Consider the following 22,124-nt stretch of genomic DNA (forward strand, 5'->3'; position numbering starts at 1 on the left):
TAAGAAACTCAAATAAAAAAAAATGTGGAAAAAGTGAAATTTCTGAGCACATTTCACTGGTGTTCTTTGTTCGACAAATTTTATTCAATCTTTTTTTAGTTTTAACACATTGCTTTTATTTTGCTTTGCAATTCCCCAGCTGCGGTCTTTGAGAAATAAGTGAAATATTTGAATAGTTTAGTGACTCAATCTAATGCATTAAATGCTTGTAATAAATTGAATAAATTAACTAAACACTTTATTTACAACAAATTTTTATATATACAAAAATTAGGCATAAGCTTATTAACTTAACTTTCGTAAACCAAAGACTCTTGAGTTCCTGCTCTCAACTTGAAGCTTTGCCAGCATTTCGTTTATGTTTCGCTTATAATAAAAACAAAATTTGTCTGTTTTTGTTAATTTTTGTGTTTTGTTTTTTTGGTAAACAAATAGCACCGAGGAAAAGTAATTTTAATTATATATATATAATAATAATAATATTACAATTAAATGTAGCTTACATAATTATTTTAACTTAAATGTACACACAACAACAACAAAAAAAGGATACAGTGAAATATTTACCAGCAAACGAAAAACCCGAAAAAAACATAATTATAAAATACTTATATAAATGTAACTTGATGTAAGAAGTTTGCTAAACGATAAAAGAAAATGTCAAGAAAACTCCCAAAAAAACAAATATATATATATATAACTGCAGATTCTGTAGCAAGTGTGTGTGTGTGGTGAGTGTGGCAAGGTGGAAAGGACGCCAAGACATTCCAAAAGTGCAAGTTGCCGCCGCTTTAAGCCACACACACAGTTGCGTGACAAAAACAATTTTGAATGAAAAACGTCTAAATATATTTAATGTAAAAAAAAAGAAATGATCAAATTGTGTTTTCTTAATTTTGTTTATTCAATTTTCAGGGATATTACAATAAATAAAAGGCTTCCTCTTCCGCAATTTAATCGCGCGCACACAAAGTATGCCAGGCATTATGCGGAAGGACACACACAAAAGCTGCAAAATATGCGCCGCAGGACTAAACGCCAAACGCGATTTTGCCCCTTTTGTTGTGCGCTGGAATATTTTACTAAATTTCATTATTGATCGATTGCCAAGGCGAAGGCGTTGCCATTGTATCGGTGTGTGTGTGTGAGTGTGGTTGCAACGCATCATTCGCATTAGGTTTGCATAAGAAATTGCTAAATGGGCGGTGGAGGGCGACAAACACATTACTCATACGACGCGTTAGCTAATGAAGTTGTATTGCACATTGGCGCGGATAAGCCGCCAATCGGTGACGCCTGTTTGCCACTTCATAAATGCCTGATTGAACGTTGTGGGGGCGTGGCATGTAAAATACAAAAAAAAAATAGGGGAAAAAAGGTAACGCGAAAAGTCTGCAAAGTGATAAATTGGATTCAAACAGTGGAGCAGATTTATTGATTTCATGGTTGCACAGCAGGCAGCAGAAGCTGGGAACATCGTCGTCGTCGAGAGCGACGTCAAATTGAATATACGCCAAGAGCGACAAAAATCAAAAACAGATATGCAAATACATGCACACACACACACATACGCACAGAAGAAAATGGCACTGGAATGAACGTTAACAGCAAACATCAAAAAGTGGGAAAAAGGAAGGCGGAAAGCCGCTGGCAATGGGTGCTAAAGGACTAAGCCAAACGCATTTCTTTTTTTCACATTTTTTTGTTTGTGCTGTGCAACGTGTCAAATTTTTGCTACTGATTATGCCAACGGCTGCGAAGAGAATCAGATTGAAAGCGGAAGTGCATTGCATTCGTGTGCGTGAGCGTCAATGTTGCCTACGTCACGCGGTCTGCCAGACACGTTGCTAGACGATAATATCAAACAAAACGCTAAAAACAACAACAACTAGAACAGCAGCAGCCCCAACAACAATGGCAGGCAATAGCTAACTGTTGTGCCCACTGTGGGCTGCCAAGTGCCTGCGGCTCAAGCTGAAGTGCCTCACTCACTCACTCACCCAATCTCTATGCCTGCTGCATGTGGAGAGTCTGCCATTCGGTGGAGTCCCTATTATTACGCGATATGCCTGGCAACGGCCACAGGCATTGGCAGCACCGACAACGAGGAGAATGAGCACGATGGAGAACGTGGAGTACGCAGTCAGCGGCAAACTGCGGCTAAAAAATCAATCAAGCTTCACAATGCACTGCGAAAAATAGTACACTAGATATCAGCTATATGTGTTTATTGTTTGAGTGAAAATATTAACGATAATGGAGCAGATATTCGGAGAGTATTACGAAAATACAGTTTTCCGTTTAATTTCTTATTGCAAAGTTAGTTAATAGTTACCATTGATTCTAAAAAGAAAGTGAAGCCTAGACGTAAATCTAAATATGTATTTTTCAATATATAATTACTGCAATATAATATGAACCCGTTAAGATATCAAATTATACTCGTAAGATCGTATTATAAAATGTTATATTATTTAAAGGTCTTTATTTGAAGAATATGAACACTTCACAAGTGAACGTGAATAAATGCTCCAAAAATACAAATAAATTTTTTAAGGAAACACATTAAGATTTAAATTTTTGAATTGAAAATCAGTATTTAAAACTAGTTATAGAGTCAAAGAGCTAAGAGCTAAACTTTGTCGTATTATTCAAAAGTTTACCGAATAACATACCGCAAACATACTAAAATATACCGAAGGCTTTATTCTAAAAAACCCTATTGCACTAGGCGTAATTTTCCAAACAAAAGATTTACTTAAATAACTTCAACAATTTTGGGTAGATCACAATCAAATTCTCGGCAATATTATAGTTATTCTTGTTTACCAGAATTGGCTTTAAAATTACAATTGTTATTCGATTTTTGTTTAAGGTGTAGCGCATATAAGAAGTCAATACAATATGTAATACAATATGTAGTAAGAATAATTGCATTTCCGGAGTAGACATTAGGCTTTGTAGACCCCAGTTACAGGAGCATTTTGTTTTAGTTATTTAATCAGTGTACTAACTATTAAAATATCGACTATTGTCTAACGTCAAAATAGATGTAAATTTTCAGTACAGTATCTTGCACTCAAGTTATCGAGCCTGTCTACAATTTATCGCAGTGTAGCCACAAGGATTGTCAAACTCAAACTCCTTGCACCAAGTACATATCGTGTATGACGCGTCTGAGGGGCTCAGCTAGAGCAAGTGATTGACATCTGTCTATGCCGCAAAAGGCGGCAACATGTCCTGCGATTTGCGTGGAATTCTTTCGTTTCCTTTTCGCTTTTCCTTTTCGTTTTGGTTTTGGTTTTCAGCATTTCCTTTGCTCTCTGTCATTGTATTATTCATTTGCCATATTTGCAAACTGATTGTTATTATAATTTCAGAGAGTCGTGTGCAGCTGCAGCAATTGCGGCAAATTGCATGCCAGTCGAAACTTGCAACTTGCGAGAGTTGCAACTTGCAAGTTAATCAAATAAAACAGACTGTCGTATCAATGTGGCACTCGGCAGGTTGTTAGCTTTGACAGCGACATGAAATGGGTGGAGGAGAAAAGAGGAGAGAAGTGAAGAGAAGCGAAGTGGGTGATGGCTTGATACTAATATAGTTAACATGGCAAAACAACTTGGCAATGAAGTGAACTTTATGCGCAAGCTAAATGTCGTTTGATGCAGCGATCCAAGGATCAAAGGACACACACACACACACAGAACCAAACGAGTGATACGCTCCAGCGATTGCGTCCAGCTAAAAGCTTTTGGCTAAAACGCACAAGAACAACAACAACGACGACGACGACACAATATATGCAACTCAAAATGCAAGAGGGCAAGTGAGCGAGGTGAACAGGTAAATATTGGCAAATTGTAACGAGCCAAGTGAAGCGTGTCGTTAAAAAAATGCGAAAATATAAAAGAAAAACTGGTGTTGATTTAACGAAAACGTAATACGCTTTCTTAATAAAGAAAACAATGTAGAAAATCTATAAAAATTCTAAAGAAATTAATAGCAATATTTTTGAATGAAATTACATAAAAATATATTGTATTTTTAAAAACAAACGATGCAAAAAATTGGTACAAATTTTATAGAAACTAAATATTAAAAAAATAAAATAAAATATACTAAATATTTTAAAAGAAATTGATTATTCATTATGATTTTAGGCTACTTTAAATGAAGCTGCCTTCACCTGGCAGATCTTAAATTTTAAATTCGTTATTGTGTTAAAAATAAATACATTCTCCACTTTCACAAAAATTTCTCAATACCCATATAATGCATATACTCTTTTTCCTTTTTAAACAAAGTATAAAGACAGCAAGTTACATGGAAAATGTCAAGTGGAAACTGCGTTTATAGCAGCGTCACGTTTATTATTCAATTATCGAAAATAAAAAAAAGGGTGAAAGAAACGTCAATGCTTGGCTTGTGTGTGGCCAAAGTCAAAGGAATTGCTGGCGTATCGATAACGAATCAAATCGAAACGTTTATCTGGCGATTTCAATTATCTAATGGATTTCACTCGAATGCAATTACCAAGTAAAAGAATTGTGCACTTTGCAATGCAATGCGAAAGCGCCTAAAACAAACAATATAATACATTTTCAAGTGACATGAGCTCGGTGTTTTATTTTTGCATATAGTTTCCTTTATAAATTTGTGTATTTATTTAAAACTTTTGTCTTGTTGCAACCCAACAACAAAGTTTCACCTGACAGTCGAAAACTTTACTCATTCGGATTATGTGCTAGCTAAAACTATAACCCGATTTTAAATAAAGTGCGGGGGATAAATGGAGGGTATGTTTTAGTTTTGTATATAAATTAAAACCGCAAAGTGTTTGGCAAGAGCTGAGCTCGACAGTTGCCAATAAGTGGACAGCATGTTAGACCTTTAGTTGAGTGTGTGGCAAAAACCAACGCAAACCGTTTAGGAATGTCTCAAAAATGCAAAGACGACAAAATACAATTTAACCACAATTCGAATTGTGGCCAAGCAACAAGCCAGACGCACAAACCGTCTGGACACTTAGACAAAAGGACGACGACAACAACACACACAAGTGGAGGCGGCAACAAAAGAGATTTCTAACCAAAAGGCTGGCGATATAAATAGCTAACAATGTAAACAAAGTGCTTAGCCATTTTTCGGGGCTATGTACATACCCTGTTAACAAGCTAAAAATTGGAGGAGGAATGCAAGACTATATGGATTGCATGATTAAAATGATTTTTTCAATCAATTTGAATATATATTTCAATATATAATATAAGAAATATTAAGTATACGCAATGAATTTTTCAGTCAATTTCAATCTAAAATACTAATCAAAGGGCAAAATGAATATAAAAGTAAGTCTGCAACAGATATTGTCTATGCTATTAATATAAATATGTTTCTAGATATTTAATAATATAATTTCTTTATTAAGTATACGACATCAGTAACTTTATACTCTACTCGATGAATTAAGTAATGCAACTGTGATTCCCTATCAAACCAATTTAAATGAAATCAAATTTATTCACAATTTTAGTATTTATTTCTAAACTGAATGTAATACAATAACATTAAAAATATTACGTATACGCCACATGGCCATTCAAAGCAGCTGCAATTATTATAATTTCCAGCATATTTGCTCGTTTCAAATACAATACTTTATTTAATGTCTGGCCGCTCTCCGGGGACTTTTGGTTATTTGCAAAAATTGTTCAATTATTTACGCTTTTGGTTTGATTTTATGGCTTGCAATCGGATCATTCACACACCACCCGTTGTCAGTTGGCCAGTTGGCCAGTTGGCTAGTTGACAAATATTAATAACCTTTTTCACAGTTGCCAAAAAGGCTGGCAATTTTGAAATTGGCTACCTAATTAGACGGCAACTGACAGGACAGCTGTCCTGCGCATTGGGCACGAATAACCAACAAGCAGCAACTTTCGCATCGATTTCAACTCCAACTGCGTCTGCGACTGCAAATGTGTCTAATGAAGTCGTTGGCTGATTGATGGCAAGGCATTTCCGACAGTCCCCCGACTTGAGAGTGTCTTTGGCCCGCAACTCGATTGCCACACGATTAATAGATGTGACTCAATATGTCAGGCCGGGCCCCAATGAAGGCGCCAATTTCCGAAAACTAACTGAAGAGACTGAGGGTCTAACAGCGAAGCGTCGTTTTCCCTCTGCTTGTCTGCTCGGTGGCAAAGTCTTTGTCAGTTTGCCAGTTTAATGGCCGCCGCTTTTGATGGCCTGATCATTGCCCAAGTTTATTACTTTAAAATCGCAAAATGCGTCATAACATTAACATGAGCCGCACGGACTCTTGCGTGGGCGGGGGAAGGACAGACGAAGGGTGTGTCGCGAGGTTGGCAGCTCATAAAATGGCTTTAAAAGGTCATAAATATAAATTGAAATTGCGTTGACAACAAAAACAATAATAAAACAAGAAGAAACTTTATCAGCTGGACAGGGACACTACTACGAATACAATCACTTCCATTCGAGCAAGTTTAGAGCAGTGAATTCTATTTGCAATATATTTTTAAACTACTAAAAATTGTATTTACTTAATATAATGAAACCTACCATTCATCACAACTCTTTCGAATCGATTTAATTCACTCAACTTTTTGTGTTAATTCCATTGCCCAAATGTTATTTAAATTTAAACATCATTATCAATTTCTACAAAACAATCGAATATAATTTCCTTTCATTTAAGTTAGACGGTCTTATTTTTAATGTTTATATAATCATCTTCTACTATTTTGAATAAGTTGAAAAATTTAAAATTTAAATTTTAGCACTTTATTAACGATTTTTAGAGGATGTCGTTTAAAACTAAAAAAAATATGATTTCAACTTTATTGTATAAACTGTGAACGTAAAGAAAACGCTACAAATAAATATCCCAATATAGTTATATATTTTATTTCCTTTAGAGCAGCGTGTTCCATTTTTAATATATATTTCAACATCTCCTAATTGACTTTTCGCTACATAAATCAAGCGATAAATCAGTAGTTAATTCCTTAAACTTTTTAAATAAATACAATCTTTCTAGCACCATTAAAATTTGATTAATTCATTCACGATTTCTTAAAGATAATATTAAAGACTACAATACAAACGAATTAAAATTGAATTGCATAAACTGTGATTGTAAAGCAATAAATTCATATTTTAATCCCTGTTGCTCTCGTTTGACAACCAATCAAAACGGAAATGCCACAAAAAAAAACTTTATTTATTTTACTTGAAATCATGAAATGTACGAAAATGTTTTCTTTTGTCGTGCATCAATATTTTATATAAAAACTCAATGAAAAGATATGTTTGTTTGTTTACAGCATCACATAAATAAATCATATAAAATATTTAAAATTGCCAATCAGATTGATCAACTTGGAAGTGTTATCTTTAAAACTTAAAATAGTTTAGCCTATAATTTGCTAGAATTTTGTGTTTTTTTTTTTTTTTTTTTGCTTCGCTTGAAGCTGCTTTTCACGCAATTTCCTTTATTATGTCGTGGATGGGATGCAGTTTGATTTTATTTTTAGCAAATAAGCCGAGGCAAATAACAACAGAGGAAAATACTGTGAAGGCTTTACCCGGGTTACCCCAGGGGCAATAGCAACCAATGACCCTTGCTGTGTGTCGTTGCCTAGTTACGCAGTTGTCCCCATTCAACCCCGCCCAACCACGTTGCCAGCTCCAGCTTCGACCTCGGGCCAAAGTCGGAGCCCCACAACCAAACGCCCTCAATCCGAGCAAGCAATCATTTCTACGGTCATTTGGCGAACGCCGTGTGCGCTACTCAGCCTTAAAATTGGAAAAAAAGAAAGAAAGGGAGGAGAAGGGAAGTGAAGTAGAGTGTTGGCCAAGACGGGGAACTGCAGCTTCCAGTTGCAACTACAGCTGGATAGTAGGACGAGCTTACTGCTCGTCCCTTTTTATGACTGGCGTTAAAAATGTGCAGCGCCCGGCGGCTCGAGTGCAATAAAAGTAAAACACATTGCCAAAGGCAGCTTGCAGCAATATTTGCGCAATATGGCCAGAGCTGGGACGAACCTAAAAGAGAGAGACTGAGCCCAGAAAAGAGCTCTTCTTCTACTATCTATATAGATGGGATAGCTGCAATGGCATCGTATCCTTGGCTTGGCTGCGTTCATTATTTATTTTATTTTATTAGAAATTATTTAGTGCTGCAGCCAAACGGCAACAACAACATTAGCAGAACAAATGCCACCATCTACTACCAACCACGACTGCTTCATTTTGCCATTGCCAATGCTGCCACTGTCTGCCGCATGGCCGGATTCCTTTTATTGTTATCTCAGCCATTCAACATGGGGCACGAGCCGGCGCCTAAAGTGCATTAAAGTTGATTAATTTTATTAGTAGCGTTGCCTGCTTAAGCACGGTAAACTTCAATACAAAATGAGACAACAACTGCAAATTCAAAACAACATCTGAGATTGATTGCCCGAAAAATATCCTTTACACGAAGATTGACATAGTAGTAAAATAGTATAAAAATTTGTAATGAAATTTAATACAAAGAATCTATCAAAAGTTTACAAGTATATGCAGCATATATTCAATGAGAAAGTAGAATTTTAGAGAAAGGAAATTACAACATTTGCACTGAAAAGACTTTAAATTATTTATTTTTCTTTTCAAGAACTAAATTCTATAATTTCAGAACTTTTTAGTCTTCAAAAATATATTTTTACGTATAATTTTCAAAATTGCATTGAATCTGTATTTCAAAAGTCTTCTTAAACTTCCTCCATCACAAATTTAACAGGGTGTGTCGATAGACCCAGCTTTGCAGCTAAATTCATTATACCGCAGCCTGCAATTTTATGCATTTTTTCTATTAGGTGCGCTTGGACTTTACTTAAGTGTCTTTACGATTTAATCAAATGATAACCCTTAAAGAATTAAATTAGCTATATTTTTAAAATATACCTGAACAGCAACTATTAAATCTTTTAAAGTATCTATGCCTATTGAATTCACTTTCAATCAAACTGAAAATATGAAAACTTATTTAGCAATTAATATCTTTATAAACAAGTCAGAAGGCTACTTTCGAATGTTCTCGATTGTGTTATACTCGCTTCCAATTTTAAATAAAAGAAAAACAGTGTGGAATTTTTCTAAAATATGCCGAAATAATATACCAAAAAATACTAAAATACGCCGAATGCAATATTTGGTATGCCGATATACATAAATATATATATAGTATACAAAATATACTAGATTGTTATATTGTTACAAATGAAAAATATACCATATAGTACAAAATATACCAGATTGTCAAGCGAACCAGCTAAGACCCGACTGCAGCAATCTATTTTATTATATTAAAAATAAATAAACAAAACATATCAGATTGTTATATCGGGATACATTAAAAATATACCTTAGAGTGCAAAATATACCAGATTTCCAACAAAAACCAGCTAAGAACCGACGTAAGAGTTTTATTTGGAAATAAATTGATTTCTTAAAAAACTTCTTAAAATTATATCTGATTACACCCAAATTTTCAAGAATCATAAAAAATCTAGATTGTACTAAAAATCGTGACTCTATGTTCAAAATTGCGTTATCTATGCGATGAGATGATCAACAACTTGAAATAAGCTTCTTTAACATTAATCTATAAATACGAATTGCAATAAGTTTTTCGCTCTTTACTTAAACATTAATCCATCGATACTTACCGGCAAACGAATTTTAAATGCAATTTAAACTAATTATACTCAAATATACTTGTTAAAACGTTCACCTTCCACACTTTTTTTTCCGCGATGCCGGAAAAGTCGATGGAAAATAATTACGACTCATTTACCGCGATGCCGCGTGAGATGCCTGGGCAAAAGGCGAAAACTACGCAAAAGTGATGGCTTGCAAAAAAAATGCCTTTTGAAGTCAATTTGCAGCCTTTGAGAAATATTTTAAATGCCAGACTCAATTTACAATGAAATTTTCACTTAACGGCCGCAAATCAGTTGCATGCATCCAAAAAGGAGGAAGGGGAGGAGGAGGAGAAAAGCCCCATCATAAAAACGCATCAAGAAAAGCCGCCACAATGTCTGGTTGCCAACTGCAAATGTGCAGCAGCTATTTATGTGTTGTTTGTGTTGCTGTTGCTGTTGTTGTTGGTGTGCATTTGGCAAGCACGATTTGGTGATTGTCATCGATACGGATGCACATTATGCCGGCTCCGGCTTCAGCTCCAGCTGCGTTGTCTCTTGCCACATTCCACCTGCACTCACACTATTTTTGCCCTCGCTCTCTCTCTCTCTCTGCCCTCTGTCCATTTCGATTTGGCCTGGTGCAGCCAATCAGCCGCCGGAAGCGACAATTGCCAATTGGGCGCCATTTTACGCCAGCAACAACAACAACAAGAACAAAGAGTAACATCCAAAAAAAAAACCTCATCATTTGTTTCCATTTGTCTCGTAGTTGCCCCTCAACCCAAGGGGGATAGGGAAACAACGTTTATGCGCTTGTTTGCGCGCATTTTCAATGCAATTTCCCAGCTCCACGCACTCCATTACAGTCGCGCACAAAAGTATGCAACAGTCATTGCAAAACGGCGCCGCTTTGTTATTTAGCCACCGTTCATTTGACAGGCATCGCGGCGTCAAACGGCAGCTCCAAACAGCAAAACTGCCTGCCTCCAACTTATGCAGCTCCAACTCCAACTCCAAGTTGAACTGCAACTCCAACTCCAGCTGCTGCTGCTTTGGGGGTTTAGTGGATGCACACCTGAAAATGACCATAATTAATTGCATGTACCTGTGGCCCCATTGACCCCATTGGCCCCCATGCTGCCAATTAGCGACAGTTGATTGAGCCGCCTGAATGGCCAACGCCAACGGACTCTGTGGCGCGACACATTCTTTTCGCTACCCTGGAAAGGCGGAATGTTGCAGTGGGGTATAAGCGAAAAGAGAAACATAATACAAAACAATTAGTATTATTTATTTTTGCGTTACTCATCTTTGTTTATCACAATACAATTTAAGTTTTATCAGACAACATTTCATCATTCATTTTTGCTTTGCACTGTGTGTTTACTTAAGAAAAAAATATATTTTAATGCTCTTTAGACAAATTTTTATCGCACTGAAGAAAATATATTTAAAGTTAAGTCTCTTACTGTTTATTTGTGTTTCTTATAATAATAATCTTTATTCAGTCCTTAGTTTCCTAAATTAAATTAAAATTTAGCGCCTTGTTCAACTGTGAAAATTAATTTCATTCAATTCAAAGATTCATTTATTCACAATCCATATTTTTCATACATTAAATTAAATTAAAATTTAACGCCTTGTTCAACTGTGAGAATGACTTTCATTTAATTCAAAGATTCATTTATTCACAATCTATATTTGTCATAGTTCTCATAATTATGCAAAGGTTACTTTCATTCAATTCCAAGATTCATTTATTCACATTCCATATTTATATTAAGTATACGAATAACAATAATCACGTTTTTTATTGGTAACTCTTGCTAACGCTTATGAAATTTTTAATAACTTCTTTTTTGAAAATTCATCAAGAACTTTCCATAAAATAACCTTATTTCATTTAAAATTAGTCCTTCACTTCCTATGAAAATATTATGAGAGAATCAAATATCTAACAGCACAAATTTCACACTTTATACCATATTACTTTTAAACAAGATTATTTTCGACTATTTGATTAAGGGAACTTTTCGCTTTCAATATTTATACTACGCAAAAAACAAAAACATTTTTTTTAATTTCAAATATTGTTTGCTTTTTTTCATTAAATTATCTATTTTTAAACTAGAAATTTTAGAGAATTTTTAGCTTTAATTGAATTATTTGGTATTATGTTTAACTTAAAGTTTTTGTTTCTCATTTAAAATTATATATTTTTAAGCTAAATATTTTGGAAAACTTTTACTTTAATTATTTAATGTTGTCTTTAATTTAAAGTCTTTTGTTTCTGATTTTATTTAACTTTAATTAATTAATGTTGTCTTTAATTTAAAGTCATTTGTTTGTGATTTTATGCAGAAATCATATATTATAGCCATCATATATATCACATTCCAGCTACCCTTTAGCCTGAGGACTTTTAGCCGTCATACGTTTCAAAATCAATGCCCTCTTAGCTATTGTCTCTTGTATTTACCTTGTGAACAAAAGTGAATTCCTAGACAAATTTCCTAGAAAAATTACGCTCATTATTAAGAATTCCACGAAGCCAAGAGGTTGTTTATTGCACACTTAATTACCGAAGTTACACACAGGTTGCGACGCATTCAATTCGCTGATAATCTGCAAACGCTAAAGCACAATCATTGCACACTTATTACATTGTCATGGTATTTGGGTGTGTGTGTGTGGTTGGAAGTGAATGTTTGGTTTATTCAATGGAGCACCATTATTGTCATCGAGGGCTTCCCAATGTTTAACAACTTAACAGCTCTCAACTTGGCCGCACTTTATCTACAAAAGTGGCCGCCACTTGGTCAATCTCTCTCACTCTTTTTTACATTTTTTTTCCAGTTGCAGTTGCAGTTGCAGTGAATCACAGACACACACAGATGATCACTTGAGTATTGTGTGAGAGAGAGAGTGAAGGGAGGTTCATTATAATCGAAGCAGCAGCAGCAGCAAATCGGTTTCGCATGAAACGCAATTGTCTATAATTACATTATCCCAACTATCAATTAAACCAAATTGTCTGTCGGCCGCGCCGGGGCCTAGCCCGGAACTCAGCCAGACAGAGGGACGGACACATACGCACATACGCACATGCATGACACGCCCCCTGCACAGCCCCCAACACACACACACACTCAGTCCCCCATTAGCCCTATAGCTGCATCATAATGGGAGCTGTTATATGTTTTTGTGTTTGTATAACAAGGCCTTGCCCCCACTTCCTCCTCCTCCTACTCCCCCCATTTAAGTGTGTATCCTTCAGAGTACACATCGAAATGCGCGTATGTGTGTGTGCGTGTGTTTTCACTTGTAATCCCCGCACAAAAGCATTTAAATAATTTTACTGGCGCTGTCGACGCTGCCGCTGATATCGGAGTATTTTTCAAGTAATTGTTGTAATAACAAACGCAAAAACAACAAGAGCTACAACAGACACACACACACGCACACATTCGCAGACATTCAGCGTGAGAGTCATGGCAATTACATGCACACACACACAATCACATTGAAATATGGAATTCACAATTACATTTAGGCACACGCACACTCGCATTCTCACACTAACACACACACATAACATACATATTCACATATTCGCATTTGTATTTGAGGTTCATGCGTTGCTTGAAATCACAAACAGATAATTGTCCACGGAACTAAGCAACATTACTTGCTTTTCTGTGCTTTTTATGTTAATTAAGACACATGAGCTTTTAGTCTTAATATATTTGTTTAAGGAAAAATACTTATTGTTCAAACTCACCAAGAATAAGTGATATAAAGTCAAAGAAAGTATTTCGTTTATTTATTTCAGTTCTTCCTAAAAAAAAAGTATGATAAACGACGTCCCAATAATTAGGTTTGGACAATTTTTTTTTATATTATATTTAAAAACAGTTATAATATACTATTTTAGATATTTTATATATAGCATCGACATCATCATTATCTTACTGCATTTAACTTGTAGCTACTAATTAGTCCGAAATATCACATATATGTACATCAAATTAAAAAATGTTTTAATTATAGAGAAAATGCCTTCTATTCATGAATTGTTATAATAGTAGCTTACAACGAAATCTAACCAGGGAAGGCTTTCAGATTACTTCTGATATACCATTGAACCACTTTATATGCTATTTGGGTTTTCAAAGAATTTAAAAAATATATGTATTGAGAAACTTTCACTGCACTATTTTTACCTTTAATTGTATTATCAATAATTATAAATTATAGTTTCTCAATAATCTACTATTTGCAATAGAAAATCAATTCAATAAATTTATTTTGTATTTAAATATTTTCGTTTTATTCAAATATTCATTCATTTAATATCTCAGGATTGATTTTTTACTATTTGTAAGCCTTTCTTCTTACCAAATGCAATTCACAAAATATTCTGTCGCATGAACGCAACCGGCCAATAAATGGCAGCCAAAGCAGCGACACGTTTTTCGTCCAACTCTCGAGTAAAGTTAAAATTTGTTTTGCTTTCACATTTAATTGAAATTTACGCCGCTTTGTCGGCGTCTCGTTGTCGCGACAAGCGGCGACTTTTATCATTTTAAAAGCCGCCCGCCCGTTGTGCTGCTCCTGTCGCTGTCTCTGCCTCTATCGCTGTCGCTGCTTCTGAAACTGAAGTTTTGGAGCTGGGAGTTGGAGCTGAGCTGGCGTGCTGACGGTGCCGACACGACTGGAGCCACAGAGTCAGAGAGAGTCAGAGTCAGAGCTGTAGTTGTGCCCATGCCTGGCCAGAGTCCACATTGGAGGCCCGACAGCCACTTTGCTGCAAATTAAATGCATTTTGCACGCACGCACACTTATGCACTTTACTCTCTGTGTAACAGAGTGAGAGTGTGTGTGTATGTGTGTGTTTGTGTCATTTAATTTTAAAAAAGTTTCACAGCACGAGATTTATAGCGCCCGAATGACTAAAGAGTTTCAGTTGCAGCCTTCAACTCTGTTTCTCTTCAGCATGTTTCCCTCTCTCTTTCTCTCTCTTCGGCTTCTCCCGCCACTTGCATTTAATTTAATTGAGAAGTTGTCCGAATGACTTGCCTCTCCCCCAAACCACATGCCACATGCCTCATGCTTCATGCTGCATGCCACTTGCACTGCCACAGCAATTGGCTTCAGGTGAACAAATTTGCTGACAACGCTGCAATCAATAAGGAATTTGTTTACACATGCCCAAAAAGAAAAAAAAATATTAAGGATCAGGTCAAGGATTAAGCAAACCATTTAGTCAACAGCCAAAGTTACAAAACATATGTTTTTCTTCGACATGCGCTAATTAAATTCTAAAATAGTTGACTTTTCGTAGTAAATCAAGTTAGAAAGCATATAAGTTGTGAAAAATATATTTTGTAATTAATAAACATATTTTTTGTTTAAAACAAGTATGAAAGTCGAGCAGACTCGACTGTGAGATACCCGCTACCCATTTTGAATAAAAGCAAAATATTGCTGTATTATTTTCAAAATATACGAACAGAATATACCGCAAAATACTAATAATATATGAAATTATATATTTCGTATATTGATATGATACTACATTCAAGATATACTATAGAGTGCAAAATATACCAGGCTCTAGTAAGAAGACGTTTTTGCCCATACAAAAGTATTTCTTTAATAACTTCGACAATTTTTATCTGATCGCAACAAAATTTTCAGGAATCATAGTTAGACCATAGCTATTATTGTACTATATATAATATGTATACCAAAATTCACGACACAGACTTGATTTGCGTAGAAACATAACAAATGCTGTCGAAAAATATAGCTCTATCTCTTATAGTCTCTGAGATTTATGTAGGTGTTCATACGGACAGACAGACAGACGGACAGATGGACATGGCGCTGATCAAGAATATATATACCTTATATGGTGGAGAGATGCCTCCTTCTACCTGATACATACATTTCCTGCCGGCAGAAAGTTATAAAACCCTTCGGATATAATTATACTCTTATTAACTTAATCAAGTTGTTTTAAAATTTGCTAAGAAAATAGTTGTCAGCATATGTATTAATAAAAATTCATTCCATTGTCGTTTTCAAAGTATTCGGGCATAATTTCGAGTACTTCGGAGATTGACCCCAATGTCAACACGCGACTGAAAGAAATTGAAAACAATGTTGATGCTATACATTTCTTATATTTTTATTTTATTTATTTTTTCGAATTTAAAAAAAGGTCCAGACAATCATCCGACATTGAAATCTCTTCTGCCGACAGAGAATCTAGGCCGAGACTCTAGGTTATCATTACGTGACCTCTCTCGTTCAGATCTATTGAGCGGAATCCACATCGGCTGCACTGACTTTAATGAAATATTCAGTTCCAAATTCATATTGTTTGCGGGCAGTCGAAACATTTAAAATGGACGGAATAAAATTTAACGGAGTTTTGTTACTGATGGTCCTTCAAATATTCTTGGTGGCTACAACAACTGTAGATGAAGTGAGATCAAAGACATAATACTAAGAAGAATAAAGAGTGATTAAAGTGTATTCCTTTTTTTTCCTATCAGCCGTATGAATCAGACCAAAGAACTGTAAAGCCTTTGCTTGATATTATTAGACAGGTCAGAAATAAGTTAGAACAAAGTGAAACTAAGGAAAAGCAGATAAGTGAATTAAATTCTGATCTTATGGAAAAATATCATGAAATTGTAAGAATTCATGAAACATTCATGAAGGAGGCAGCTCTTTTAAATGAGTATAAAAACAAAGTAATCAAAGGGGACAACGATTTGCAATTGTGTCAAAATAAAGTTGATAAATCTGAATCTACAATTAATTCACAACAAAATATTATTCTTAAATTAAAAGAACAACTAACAGATAGATCCACATACTTAGAAAATTGTCAAATTCAATTAAAATCTTTTAATTCTAGTTTAATTGAAAAAGATGAATATATTAAAAATAACACAGAACATCAGAGAACACTTGAATTAGAATTAGAGAAGAGTAAATCTATATTAATTAATCATGAAAATGATATTCAGTTAAGTCGTTCAGAAATTAACAAATTAAATAGCACATCAAAGAACATTAGAGAAGAACAGAAAGAGATTCAATTGAAGTTAACAGAAATTGAAACTAAGCTAAGTCAATCTGAACTTAATAAATTAAATCCCACAACATGCATCCCTTTCGGAGAATATTCAGGAGTTAATCAACTCAATGTTTTTGGCATAGGTTTATTCAATGTTTTGTGCGATAGTCAGTTAGCTGGACCTGGATGGATTGTAATACAACAACGAGTTGGGGGAGATGAGAATTTCAATAGGGATTGGGCAACGTATCGCAAAGGTTTCGGTTCTTTTGAAAGTGATTTCTTTCTTGGTCTAGAGAAAATACATCGTATCACGAGCTTGCAGCGTTTCGAACTTTACATACATTTGGTTGATGAGAATGGAAGAACGTACTACGCTCGCTATGACGACTTCAAAATATCCGATGAATATAATGGATATGCACTGAGTTTGGGTGAATTCAGTGGAACTCGTATTTTTGATGACATTAGAAAGTCTGAAAACATGAAATTCTCAACATTCGATCACGACAACGACAAAAATGATTATGATAATTGCGCAGACTTGTATGAAAGTGGCTGGTGGTACAATTATTGTACTCGTGGGTAAATATTTCAAATTTTTATTTTCGAAGGTATGTATATAATTATAGATTTTTGTTGTTTCTTATGCAGTTATTTAAATGCACCATATGGGCCAGATCTACTTTGGTTTGACTATAAGTTCATTGTACTTAAGGAAGTTAAGATGCTAATTCGCCCCAAAGAAGCGATAAAGAAGTGATAAACTGATAAGCTGAAATTCCCATATTTGACTCAATTATGTAATCATTTATATATAATTGGTGCATTAAGAAATTGCGTTATGAAAAATAAAACGACCGACTATCTAATGCAGCGATTTATTTTTTGAATGGAAATAGATCAGTTTTTAATGCATTTATTGTATATTTTGATGTAGCAAATTTTAAATTTTTAGATGCTATAGAGGTGCAAATACTTAAAAGTCGGTAAACTTATGAATGATTATCCCGTATATATCCTTTCAGTCGAGCGTTGAATATTAATGTAATTTAGGAAATGATCTTCACATATTCCTTTCTTATCTAAACATAAATGTTACTAATAATACATAACATATTATGTTTTTGCAACATTAGTTGATGAAAAGGTAATAATAATTACACAAATCAGTGTATTATAGTGGGTGCTATAAGTATATTAATTTTCCTCTTATTTTACAGATGAATTCGACCAAGAAACTGTGCCGAGTGTGCTCGACTGCGAAATACCAGCTAGCCATTTTGAATAAAAGCAAAATATTACGGTGTAGAATATACCAAATCGTATATTTGGTATATTGATATGCTACTACATTCAATATATACCCCAAGTAAGTAAGCTTTTTTGCCCATACAACAATATTTCTTCAATAACTTTGACAATTTTTATCTGATCGCAACCAAATTTTCAGGAATCCCAAAGACCATAGTTATTATTAAATATAGAAAAATTCGACCTTAGCTTTAAAATTACGCTAGTTATTCGAGTTTTGTCAGTTTTTGGGGCGGAAATTTGAAACAGACTTCATCTGCATGCAAACATAACAAATGCTGTCGAACAAAAATTATAGCTCTATCTCTTATAGTCTCTGATATCTAGATATATCTAGATATTCATACGGACGGACAGACAGACGGACATGGCTAAATTCTCTCGGCTGTTGATGCTGATCAAGAATATGTATATATACTTTATACATTTCTTGCCGGCACAAAGTTATAATACCCTTCTACCCTATGGGTAGCGGGTATAAATATATCATGATATATCATAAAATCACAATTATAGCTTACGTAAGATGAACTAGTAATCTTTAAAATACATCTTCAATTAATAGTTTAATATGTTTAAGAAATACTGTGTTTTAAAATCCTTACTTAAATTTAGAAATTTTAAAAATATTCCTAAAATATATGAGCTTACGTATTGTAGAGAAATTTTAATATTTGTGCTCTCGGTTAAAAATCGTATCTTATATATATACGAATTAAGTAACTTAAAGTTTAGTTTCTTAAAAACAAAAGCAATAAATGTACGCATCTAATTTTATTTTCATAAAGACTGTCATAGAAGTTATTGATAATATTAGAAAATGTTTACTTTTTTTTTAAATATATGGACGACAATATTTAGATATATCAATAGTCAGACCAAATCCTGTAGTTCGCAATTAAAAATACAATTTTTATACCAAATTTATAGCACAAAATTGCAGCTTTAACTTGAATGTGTGCACTCGTTTCACACACAAAATGCCCCACCGTACCTGTTTGATAAACCATTATTAGTTTGCTCTGCCAATATTGATTTTAGTATAAATATTAACTCAAGGATTTTAATTAAATATTTCATACATTATTCGGTGTCTGCTGCTGTGACAAAGTCATAACTACGCTACGCTTTCGACTATTGAGTCAAGTCAGTTGCCAGTTGAGGTTCTCTAGCACATATGCATTGCTCATAAAAGCAGAGCAGAGAGGTAGAAAGAGAATGAATTCAGACAGATATCGAGATTGGCAGGAAGTCAGACGCACAAAAATGCAACAAAGGCAAGTGCAATGTTGTTTGTGGTCAAATACAAAAAGGACACGAAATGCTCGACTCTCGTGTTGACTCACATCTCTACTGTGCTTCCTTTGTGGTGCAGGGGAGAGAACGATGCGAAAGGAAAGGTAAATAATCCAACGTTGCCTGGGGTTGCTTGGCCACATTTTACGCATTTGAATCGGGGAATTTATGAAATTGCAAAAGAAGCAGCGAAGCAAATCAACGCACAAAACTCCAACTCCAATTTCAATTCCAACTTCAACTCTTCGTAGCTGAACAAAGGACATACGGCAACATGCCATTTATTTGTTAATTTAGCCACGCAGCATCAAATATGTGAAGTCAACAAAAACAGCAGCAGCAGCACCCCTTTTATATTTGTCGGTGTCCAGGTGTTCCCTTTTTGATTCCAGGTAACCAGGTGTCCAGTGGCAGTGGCGGAATCACGAACTCAACTCCCTTGGTTACCTGAGCCAGATGCCGCAAGCGTTTTTAAGCTACTTGTTTCTCGGTTTGTATAATCCTCGAGGTGGACCAGGAGGACCAGAGTGAGAGTGAGTGTGTTCTCTACGTTCATGGCTTAGTTACGCCGCATACAACTCTGCATCAGTGTCTTTCCCATACTTTCCCATTGCTCTGTGCCACACTCTGTAGTTTATTAGTCCACAACGGACAGCCTAATGATGCCTGTCCACAACAGCGGCCTATGTTTTGGCGTCTAGTATTTGAGGCTGTTTGATTCTGTTTGTCTGTCTGCGCAGCCCTTTAGTTAACGCTACAATGACTTCACATACACAGAATGCCCTAACTTTGAGGAAGTCGATTGACTAACTAAACTGTGATGAAAAAAGTTTAGTCTTAAAAATAATTGAATACTGAAATCACAAGAACAGCATTAGCTAAACCTAATAGGGAACGATAAATTAGTTTACTGACATTGAAGAGCAAAATGGAATATAGTATTTTTCATAATTCTTATATATTGATATTAAAACTTCATCACTTATTGTTAGACTCAGACAATCAAAATACTAATAAAAGTGCTAAAATATCAAAATACTAAAATACTATTATGTCAAACTACTGAAATACTAAAACACTAAAATATTAGAATATTAAAATACTATAATACTACTAATAATAATAATAATAATAATACTATAATACTATAATGCTATAACACTATAATACTATAATACTATAATACTATAATACTATAATACTATAATACTATAATACTATAATACTATAATACTATAATACTATAATTCTATAATACTATATTACTATAATACCATAATACTATTATACTATTATGCTATTATACTATTATACTATAATACTACAATATTATAATACTGTAATACTATAATACCAAAAATTAAAAACAATAGTAACAATTGTTCTTGAAAAAAGTTTCAATTGCCTTCCTATTTTGCTTTTAATTTGTATTTTATATTTAATTATTTATTCTATTTTTATATTGATTTATTGTATGGATTTTTTCCTTATTTATTCATTTATATTTCTTTATAGATAGAATTCAAAAGTTAGCCTCTTTTACGATTTCTAAATTATGCTAAATTAGTCAACTAAAATTTTAGTTTACAGAGCATTTAGTCAGCCATGTAAGCTCTATTTTTGCTAATGCTACCTCGTGTTTTTTCTCGTACTCAGCCATTGCATTTGTTAACAATGTTTTCAACTTGTTGCCCATTCTCTTTCTTTGTTTTTTAATTTACATTGGCATTGTATAAATATTTAGACAAGCTGCCAGGCTGAGCTAGCGAGCGAGAGCAACAGCAGCTGCTGTTATTGCCGTATCTGCTTTCACTTCTCCCCCGCCGTGCGTTGATTTATGCAGTAAAAAAAAGCTGGAGGGAGAAAGGAGGATAACAGGCCGCATCTAATGTTGATTTTGCGTCTTTTTGCGCTCGCTCTCGCTCTCTTAAGGCAGTCAGCAGTCGCCCCCAAGCGCATTGTTTGCGCAAATGCTTTTTCAACAATTGCATGGCCAGGACTCGCTGATCCCCCAGAGATTAACGTGACTAGCACTCATATATGTACGTATGTGTATGTGTATGTGTGTGTGAGCACACGTTAGATAATCCAATTAATATGCATACAAAAACGCAACTCGACAACAACAAAAACAACAAGTAACTAAGCACGAAAACAAAGTAAACGGCAACCATGTTGAATATCTGCCAAACCGGAAGCGTTATTCTTGCAACACAAAGAGCTGCGGCGCGTCTGTGGCAGCGCCCTGTTCAAACATTTATGAGTCTGGGCAACTTGCCTTCGCCTGCCTGGTTGTAGGAGTAGTTTTCAGCCTGGCCAGGCACCAGATGAACCAGCAGCAGCAGCTCCAAGCCGCGCACGGCATAAAACTAATTTGCGGCCATGGCAATTATGCAACCAGCTTTGGCTGCAGGTTATGCTGCAAACATTTCTGCCCTCGCCCAGCGCCAAGTTAATGTCTTCATTTAGCCATATCAAGTTGTGTCCCAAATGCAAACACTGCGCCCCACACACAACACATGCATATTCCCGCTTCGAGTTGAAAGCAAAGTCTTGACTTCAACTTAATTTTGCTTTCATTTAAGCCGCGTGAAAAGTTTGCTTATTATAACTAGGTGCAAGTGTCGCTCTCCCAGTTGTAACTCTAGGTAATATTCAAATAACTTCCCAGCGGGGAGTCCAACTGACGCTGTGGCCAATTCAAAGCC

The 22,124-nt window shown here is 34.9% G+C and overlaps 1 protein-coding gene across 1 annotated transcript; it reads left to right on the forward strand.

Annotated features, from left to right (window-relative positions):
- The first annotated feature begins 16,096 nt into the window (after positions 1 to 16,096).
- Positions 16,097 to 18,479, forward strand: LOC127565481 (fibrinogen-like protein 1). The gene is made up of 5 exons (XM_052004133.1): positions 16,097 to 16,206; positions 16,277 to 17,391; positions 17,461 to 17,956; positions 18,030 to 18,178; positions 18,260 to 18,479. The coding sequence occupies exons 1-3, from the start codon at positions 16,126 to 16,128 to the stop codon at positions 17,567 to 17,569; spliced, it is 1,305 nt and encodes a 434-aa protein (XP_051860093.1). The 5' UTR covers positions 16,097 to 16,125; the 3' UTR covers positions 17,570 to 17,956; positions 18,030 to 18,178; positions 18,260 to 18,479.
- The last annotated feature ends 3,645 nt before the right edge of the window (positions 18,480 to 22,124 follow it).

The sequence above is a fragment of the Drosophila albomicans genome, chromosome 3, assembly GCF_009650485.2.
Source record: "Drosophila albomicans strain 15112-1751.03 chromosome 3, ASM965048v2, whole genome shotgun sequence".
NCBI lineage: Eukaryota > Metazoa > Arthropoda > Insecta > Diptera > Drosophilidae > Drosophila > Drosophila albomicans.